The 10311-nt window shown below is 30.9% G+C and overlaps 1 protein-coding gene across 1 annotated transcript in view; it reads right to left on the minus strand.

The window, feature by feature from the left end:
- Nucleotides 1-10311, minus strand: part of FAM172A (family with sequence similarity 172, member A) — a 457566-nt gene that overhangs the window by 225472 nt on the left and 221783 nt on the right. The window contains exon 7 of the mRNA XM_012644784.1: nucleotides 1397-1615. Within this exon, the coding sequence (XP_012500238.1) occupies nucleotides 1397-1615 (219 nt within the window). The remainder of the gene's footprint in view (nucleotides 1-1396; nucleotides 1616-10311) is intronic.

Consider the following 10311-nt stretch of genomic DNA (forward strand, 5'->3'; position numbering starts at 1 on the left):
GGTAGCATCATGCCCCTGATGTAGTCACATACAAGAAAGGGGGTAATACAACTACATTAGAACAAACAAGCTACTTATTGATTCTAAATCTTATAACTGTTTTTGTTTTACAAATTATATATTATAAGTAGTGAGATGCTTCTCAGAAATTTAAATATAATCTGCCTAACTTTTGCTTGACTCATTGTATGAAGTGTTTTGGGTGTTCTTGGGCAGGATACCTTTTTTTTGGGTCTTGAGAATTTATATGTTGCTTTCACTACTCCTTAACTGTCATTTCTTACTCAATAGACTGACACATAATCAAAAGTCTTAAATGTTAGAAGTGCAATTCCAGAAACTAGAGCAATTATGCTGTGGACTAGGAGTATAATATAGAAAATAAAACCTTAGAAAGCAATGTATTAATATTTCCCTTCAAAGGTGGTATGAAGTATTTCATTAATGATCTTTTAAAGTGAAGTAAAAATAGCTCAAGTTGAAAAATCTGAAATGTTACTATTATTCTACAGTGTCATTTATAAAATGTTAATTTCTCTATGTTTAAATGTTCTGATTAAGTTAGACTTCTAGCATCCATAATAAGGGCTTTGAAAATTTCACAAATGTCTCATATATATAATGCATAGTATGTATATCAAACAGAATATGTCGTAGTGCAAATAAAATTGTTTGTGCCCTCTGCAGAATTGGAAATCATAGGGCAGCACTGCTATTATACTTTTATCCCATGCTGCCAGCACTACAAAGTGCAAAGGTTCGCTGGATGGGACAGGAGCAAAGGACAGAGTTCCTTCATTATACTATTGCTGAACTACTTTAGCTTAAATGTTTATTAAAATATTAATTAGCCTTCCTCCCTCTATCTGCCTTCAGAAGTTCTGAGACACCGTGGATGGATGGTTGCTCATAGGAAAACAAAGCATTATCCAGTAAAACTTACCACTCATGATGAAGAATGTTTTGTATAGTGCATTATTATTTCAGCAGGTACTATGTCTGAGAATTATTAGGCTACATGTACTCTCTCTTATGGACAACATAACAGCATAATACCTTGAAGAAATAGCATGTTGGGAAGCCGGATTGGAAAGTTTTCTTTATTTTGTATATATCACAATAAAATTATTTTAGAACATTTTCCTTGAAGTAGTGTATGACACAGAAGGAAACAGCATTTGCATTTGAGACTTCTATAAAATGTAACACTGAGATAAGGATGATGTGTTTTGTACTTTGGAATAAAAAATCAGAAAGCATTTCAGCTAAGTAGACAACTATGGGAAATAAGTGACTAAAAATTAAAGAATAGTTTCTTTAAAAAACAATAGTTTATATAAAATAAAATATAAATAAAGTAAAAGTAACAATGAAGGAAAGCAGTGATCTCACTTACTCTGATATACAACTGCATCATTTCTTTTTCTCTTTGGGGGTTACGATACTTCTCATAGAAATCACGTCGCTTCTTTGTTTCTTTAGAAACTTTATCTTTTCTTTCCCGTTTTTCTGCTGGTTCATCTGAACTATCAGAAGATGACTGTACATGTATCTTCGGCTTCTCTACTTCGATATAGTTTTCATTGGGATTCAGTACTATTACTCCATATCCTTCCTGTTTTGAAATGAAAGAAGGTGGCATAATTTAATCTTTGAATCTATTTCAATTTATTAAAAAAAATTTGTAAAATCTCAGACTAAGTAATTTAATATACTTGTATATTCACTTAAATATTCCTTTAGAAATAATTATGGTTTTAATTTTTCCAAAAGAAAGTCACTTAAAATTGCTTGCCTTTATTGTATATGTAAATAAGCACATATAAGAAGAAAGCATTGCAATACAAAGATTATAAAGCTTAAATTTTAAAAAGTGTAATTCATATCTCCCAGAACCCCAAAAATGATTGAAATAAATTATCAAATAACAAGAATACTTTGAAACCGCCCTGAAATTTAAAATATACATTTTGAGAAAATAACGTCTTTGAAATTGAAGTTTACAATTCAAACTACATTTTCATGGATTTTGTTCCTTTACAATTGCCCTTTAATGAGCATTTTTATTTGTTTGAACAAATAAGCAATTAAAAAGGAATAAATCAGATCCAACATTCTACAAATTTATATATCTATATTATCAGGAGCATACAATATCTACCTGTGCACCTTGGATTTTATTCACCTCTTTTCTTTGAGTAGAAAAGACAAATCATAAAACAAAATAAGCCACAGTGGTACTATAATGCATGGAAGTAACTCTTTAATCTTGAAATTGCTTTCATTTTCAAACTACCATAATAATTTCTCTTTATTAAAAACTAGGACCAGGAAACAAGTACAGTTCCAAAGTTAACAAATATAGCTTGTTGAGCCATTAAGGCTTTTTTTAAAGTTTGTAAAACGTATGTTTTCCTCTCTGACTCATTTCTAACTAGGCGAATATTTCTATGGTTATAATTAAGGAAACTTTTGATATTTATATTATAACTGATGGAATAACTTAACCATGAGAAAACAGAGGATAAACAATAACCACTGACAAGCATGTGCAACACAAATTTTTGAAGCTATTATATATCTTATCTTTTCTATTCAATTCTATATCGTGGGTATCCCAATTATGTCCTTGTAAAATACTTTAAGGTCACATTTAAAAGACGTGTTATATTACAATAAGAACATAAGAGCTATAGAAAATAAAAGTTATAAAATTTTATCCTTATCCTTATTTAAAAAAAGGTACTATATATTTTTTTCAGAAGTATGACTATAAAATCTTGAAACTTGAAGTTTAAAATTTAATTCTCTTTTTCCAAACCAACCACAAGAAGGTGATTTTTAAAAACTGTTTGTAATAATAAACCAATATTACCACTGACTCAATTATCTTATTTTTAAATATGCTACACTGCTGCACATGTCTGGTCATTTTTACAGTTGATTTCACAAACTACTTACAAACTTCATTGGGATTGGTTCAATTTTTACCCCCAATCAAATGATATTATTGTCTAAAACCATCATTTGGTTTGGAAATATTCAAGATCATTAAAGTTCTGATTTTAATGATAGGACTATTAATTAAGATATAGTCATCTTACATATGTGAAAACTACATAATAATATATAGCAAACTGATAAAACATCATATATTCTTCAACAGATGTTCAAATAAAACTTTTAGATAAATCTCTCTTTCATGAAAGGCTTATAAAACACTTCACAAATTTTTAAATTTAAACATACTACATCAAAGCACAAGAGGAGAATTTTTTTTTTTCTTTAAGTTTCCTAGCTGGTAAGTCCAAAGTTTTACCAACAAAAGATATTTTATTTCGTCCTGCTTTATTCTAATCTGTATAGCTATTCAAAAGTCTTGTAATTCATTGTGATCACTGTCAGGTAGACAGATTGTCACTTGGTGATTTTCTACAGTTGGACACACTTGACTAGTTATTAAAATCACATTTGAAGCAAGTTCCTACCCCTCTCCCTTGTGCCTCTTACAACTTTTCACGCCCTTCTCAAATTTCAGCCATAACTTCTCCTCCCACCAAAAGTTAGTTAAAGAACACTGTTGCACTCTGCTAAACAGGGTGAAATAGAGGCATTCAGTACACTGTCTCTGGTGTAAGGAACATAGTCAAAAAAGGTCACCATAGGCCAAAAAGAAAATTGCCTCCTTACTAGATTCTGTACTGTGAGTAAGTGGTCTCCTGTCATGTTTCTTCCCTGCCTTCTCTGAGTGAATTGAACTTTAAACACACACACACACACACACACCCCTCTCATACTCACACAGGAGTTAGAGTTAGCAAACCCAAAATAGAATCTTATAATTCTTAGAGATGAAAATAGTGACATACTACATTTTAATGATAATATGAAAAATTTCAAACTCAGAGTAACAAAAGTATGACTTTAATAAATTGATATAATATGAATATCATCTCTGCACAATGAATAAATTTCAAATAAAGGTAAACTCTTCAAGAAAAATTTAGTCAACCACAGAATTATAAACCATTATCCTAACTTATAACTTAATCAGTAGAAACAATATTATCACAATATCCCCAGGCTTATTTGAGTGAAACTTTTATCAATTTTTAGAAATCATAGATTGAAAAATTATTGTGCCTACTTGATTTTAAATACACTCTGAAATTTGAAGTGTCCCATCTAAATAAGTATAAAAATAGACACATATAAATCATCAAAGAAGTAGTATTTGTCTAAGTTATTGATTATGTAACTGAAAATTATGTGACTCATTTGTTCAATTTTATAAAGACACAATGTCAATTTTTCACTTAGGTATCACCAGATGAAAAATGATTCTATTTTTAAATCACCACTGTATAAATCAATTAAAGAATTTTTCTCATTTAGATCTCAACAATGCACGTTTCTCTTTAAACATCTGAACTATTTAGAAAATATTTTATACTTTAGATATTTCATTGCCAATTTAATTAATATAACAACAATCAAGAAATATTCAGGAACATTTTCTGCAGAAATGAGAGCTGATTTTAATAAATGTCTTTGTTGTAAATTCAATTACCATTCTGTAAAAAATTAACATTTTTCAATTAAAATTTTTTTGATAAATTAATTAATGCAATATTCACAGAGACCATTCATAGCATTTTATAATGAGTAGGAGAAAGCACGAGTAACAAAATATAGTTAACATCCCACCTACGCGCTCTAACCACAGATACATAGTAAAACTTCATCTTTTCCTTCTATTCTCTGTCATATATAACATCGTCAAAAAAATCCCTTTAAGCTACAAAGATTTTTGTCATGTCAACATTAATGTATGGAAACTATTGAGTCAAAGCAAATAAAGTAACACAAAGCAGAGAAAAATATCGGTAGTTAAATTTAACTGTTTTAAATAGAATAATACCAACTTATTTCAAAAATCATAACAGATGTCATTTTAAAAAGTGATTCTTTCTAGCCCGAGTAATTCAATCAGTACACAACAAAATAAGTAGAGATGTTAGTGTGACCTTTAATGAATCTACCCAAAACTACACTACATACAAAACTACACTATAAAGGCATCAAGAATATAGTAAAAGAACTATGTATTGCTACTCTAATAAGGAAACCACCACAACTTATGATTAGAATCTCAAACATTTTATATTGAAGTATTCCTTTTATATTTAATTATTTCTTAAGCATGCTAAATTTCTCATAAGATGAAAAGTTAGGCCATTTCAAATACACATGGAAACCTCTCCTGTTATCTTTAAAAAGATAAAATGATCAAACTAATTATTTAACATTCTGCAACTAAATAAATAAAACTTCTGGCATCTTTCATAATGATTTACCAAATCAATTCCAATACCCAACATTTCAAGAGACAAAGCATCCATAAAGTTGTTAATTAACTCTATGTATCACACAGTCAGTCTAGCGGAAGATCAAGGTGATCAAGAGGACAGATATTGGTAAAAGTAGGCTTTATCTCTTCAATTCATCTCATTACATTTTCTATACTTTTGTAGCTATAACTGTAGTTTTATTTTCAGAACTGTGTTTATAAGATAAACTATGGGATCTTAAGCAAAAACCCTCAAAAGTTTATCGCTAGACATAGTATTTTATTCAGCACAAATACTTCTGATTTAAATGGAATACACAGGCCTCCAAGCCCTCTTTACTTTGAAGTCTATGGATGTACTTAACTAACAAATAATACTTCATTTGTCATTCAATCAACAAATTATGGCTTAGGTCAGAAAGGTCTAAAACAGACAGGTGACGCCAAACACAAAGAACCAAAGAGGAAAACTTGATAGAGAAATTAAATTGGTACTGATATGTACTTATCAAGAAGATTCTGCAAATAGATAAAATGTAAAAATGCCTAACCAAAACCAGACTGTACTTTTAACCCCAAATGAAACCTTGCTAAAACTGAAGATTTATCCTAGTTAATTTGCCTATTAATTATTACCAATTATAAAGAAAATAGAAAATAGGGCTTAATTCTACATCTTTTCAAATATCTTGTGGTTGGCTAAATAAAAAATCAGCTGAAAGTACTCAGCTCTACATATTAACCTACCAATACTGCAAGCCACATGTGACCAAAGAGGTCAAGGGTCAGAGTTGAATCCTTTGACCTATGGAACTATCTGTTTTGGTCTTCAGGCAAGGCTGTATAAGGGATCATTTTACACAAATTTATCAGTCATATTTCTCAAGTTGAGCATTCTGTCAGCTTGGTTTGAAGGAAGATAGGTGCTCATCCTCAAGGGAAATAAAACCTAAAGTATTTTATCTACAAACTACTGGACAACTACAAATCCATGGACAAACTACTATCCATTCACCTTTTCTGAAACATGTATTTTGTGTTTATTCTCATTTTTTTCACAAGAAGGGTATGTATATGCCCGTGTTGCAACATCCTAGGTGCAACAGTGAGATGAGGTCACGACAACCAATCAGAAGTCACTAGTGAAGCGTTAAAGTAAACATAGCTGTTGGAGCTGCAGCTCTGCTTGAAAAATGCCCCCTCCATTATTTCAGCAATTTTCTCAAGACGTGACCTGGGACTGAAAAGCCTGAAATGTCACTTGACTCCATTTTGTGTTTCTTCTCAATGTGTATTTAGGTAACAGCATCCTAATAATATTTTGTAAAATGTTCATTACAACCATACTTCAACTTGTGGCTCCCTGAATTCTAATGCTGTGTTCCATGGTATAAAAATACCATAATATGGACCAACATAGATTATCCCAGTTAAGTTTCCAACTTCAAATAGCTCATCAAGTTAGTCAGTAAAAGAAAACATGCCACAAAAAGTTTTCAGAGGACCACCTGTTGTCTATTATTTTTACATAGCACTTACTCATAAATCATAACACAGGGTAATTAATCAAGCTGTCAAAGAGAAGGTCAAAGGTTATATGGTAGAGTCAGAAGGTCATGCATGGGCTGATAGAGGTCAGGGTCACACTGCATTCCTCATTATCAAGTTGGGATGAGAGACGGCCCAAGCAAACAAAAGTGAAAGCAGATGGAGAAGTGAGTGGATAAAAAAAAAAAAAGAAAATTTCACAAACAAAAAGAAAAGTGAAAGAAGACTGTCAGCTGCCTTCAAATGGAGAATAGAAGAGAAAAGAAATACACTGAAATGTGCTCAAAGGAGCTCAAGAACATAAAGAAACTACAGTTTTATTAATTAAATAAATTGAATATAACTTTTCTTGCCCATTTTATTGGTGCATACTAAGCAATATTAGAAAATACGTGTTTGGCATCTCTATACCTTCTCTAGCTAGTGTGCTTAAGATTAATTAAGGTAAGGCAAAGAGTTCCAAGGATGAAGTATGATTTACAAAAAAAAAAAACAAAACTTATAATAGGAGGTTTTTTTTCCCCCCTTTAATATTGTTTGAGGGTTACAGCATAGATGCAAATAGTTTTAAGCCATAAGACAAATAATTTCTTGAGTATGATACAAAGATATCCACAAACATAAATGCATCATATGAGTCCTTTTGAATAACAAAACAGTTATAAAATATTCTATTATTACGCTGGCCTGAATTAGATGCAGAATACTGTGCAAAATTAGCTGTCACCCTTTGCTCAAAATCTTTGTTAATCTCATTTTGAATGTTTGCAGCTTTATCAACACATGCATCAATGTCAGCTCCTTGGTTACTGAACCGCTGTAGTTGGAAGAAGATATAATTAAAATGTTTTGGCACAGAAAAGGTGAAATTGTATCTTCCCTTGTTCCCTTAGGAGTCTGTAAAACATGAAGGATATATTGACAAACACACACCCTTGTCTCCAGTTCTGACATCTCAGGTCATCCAAGTGCTATTTATTTTAAAACATTCACTTTGTACTTGCCCATATTATCACCTACTCCATTTCTAACTTTTGCTAGGTTTTAGAACATTAAGTTGCTTAAAACCTCACAAATTTCTCTCTACTTATCAATAACTTATTTATGGAAGAATTCCATAAATGCACAATAGCATCATAAAATAAATACATTTACCATTCATTATCAAAGACAGAAATATGACAATAATACAGCTTTGTGAAATCTTTTATATTCTTTGCTTCTCCTTCTCATAAAATGGCACAAACATACACCCACACATTTACATATTACACTCAAAAGAAGTAATAAGTTACAACTGTTGCCCAGTCAATAACAGATCAAAATCCCTAAATGGATCTAGAGAATCCTACAGACACATCTTTATCACATGGTCCAAAGCAGACTTGGATGGTCAGATTTATCTTATGAACCTTACTGTTGTGCATGGCAGTTATGCCTTTATGCTTTAAAGTGCTGAATCAAAGTCCAATGTTCCACTAAATTCCTGTTAAAATCCATTATAAAGTTGTGTAAATATTGTATTTATGAAACATCTCTGGTAGCCATATGGTCTTTCAAAATATTATCACTTTGACCCAATCATATACCATGCAAACATATGCTTAATTTTTTAAGTTACTCGTAAAGCCTGTTTAAGAACTATAGTATATACGTCATTCCCTCTTAAAATATGCCATCTTTCTCTTTCTTTTTTATTCCAATAAAATATCATGTGTTTAAAATATTTTTGTTGTTATTTTCAAGAATCTTTCAGTGCTTTGCTTCTGGTCCAAGAGTCCACTTGCAAGTATGAGGACATAATCAAGGATCCCAAGTATTCATTGAGTCAATAATTCATTAAACACTGATTCATAAACAAATATTTAATAAGCACCTACTATCTATCAAGCACTATGCTAGGAATACTTAAGAGTATACCTATCCTATACATAAGAGTAACCTTTCATTTTAAGGTATTTCCATTCAGTAGAAAATTCCAAATCAGAATCAAGTACAGATGCCTAAAATGTCTATATGAAGTCATTTTATTTTTCAAAAGAAAAAGGAATGTAAAAAGAAATTAAAAGAGAAAAGAATAATGTAAAATGCTACTAAAACTAATCTAGCTAGACTTTCAGATGATTAACCCTAAATGGTAAGCTATGTGTTTCTGTTTAAGAGTAGTACTTAAACTTACTCCATAACAATCAAAATGTACTGTTTGGGGATGTGTGTTTGTGAGTGTGTGCATGTCATATTGTATACATTCGGATATTTTAACAAGTAACATCATTTCATAATCTAACGGAAAAGCTTCCATATATGTCTATCTCCTAACAGGTGCAACTGAGTATAGCTATGAATTTCCCTTCCCACAGTGACCTATGTCAGAAGATCTTCTCATACTTCTTCTGCTAAATAATTTAATTACTTATGAGTTATGGTTTCTTTGTAACCTTTTAAATGACTAGCTCATTAAAATGCAAAAATATGCAAAACATGATGTCACTGGGTCAAACAGCTGTGTTGGTAAAATTATGGCTGTGAATGTCCCCAAGAACATGAAAATATTAATAATTTATATTGCTCATTAGATGGCAAAAACTCTTTAAACAGATTTAGAGACAGATTAATTTTATAATCACAAAATGCTACACTACCTCATGGTAACAAATCTTTCCACCATCTGTGACCCTTTGGTATACATAAAACATATAAAAATTCATAATGGCTTAAAGTTTTTGCATTATAATACGCATATTGAGGAAAAAAGTCTTAAGAACCTGAAATATAGAGGTAAAGAACTTTGTTTAAAAAAACATAGCCATTTGCCAACTTTAATATCAACTTAATTTTCTTTCAAAGAGACAAGATGCAGTAACAGCAAATAAGTTATAGTATGAAACAGTCAACAAGTCATAGCCCTACAAACCAATATAATAATATATTCTTGAAAATGTCACACTACGAGTTCAAATCTTTTGTAGAAAGTTCTCAGTGAATGACAAGAGTGATGAAATTATGTAAACAAAGTACTATCATATTCAGAGTTCAAAATGTTTCATGCCTTTGCTTCACAGCATCATGATGGTGCTGAAAGCAAAGTGCAGGAAAAAATCTCCCCAACTATCAGTTGTTTTTAGACATAGAAATGTTTTTAGTTTAAATACAAATGGGTTAATTACCAAATCTGTGCTATTTAGCCAGGAAACTAGATTCCTAATGATCATGTTTTTCTGTCTCTTAAGCAATTTAAACATCAAACACATTATTTACCACTTTAAATTATAAAAATGTGTGTATCTAGTATCAGCCAGGAGCAACAGAATTACTTTTATGTGTACTTCGTAATGTTCTTTTCATTAATAATCTATCATGGGCAAAAATTAATGAACAGAATATCTTGACGTGTGGTCTTTTAAAAACACACA

This window comes from Propithecus coquereli, unplaced genomic scaffold (assembly GCF_000956105.1).
Source record: "Propithecus coquereli isolate 6110/MARCELLA unplaced genomic scaffold, Pcoq_1.0 Scaffold22, whole genome shotgun sequence".
NCBI lineage: Eukaryota > Metazoa > Chordata > Mammalia > Primates > Indriidae > Propithecus > Propithecus coquereli.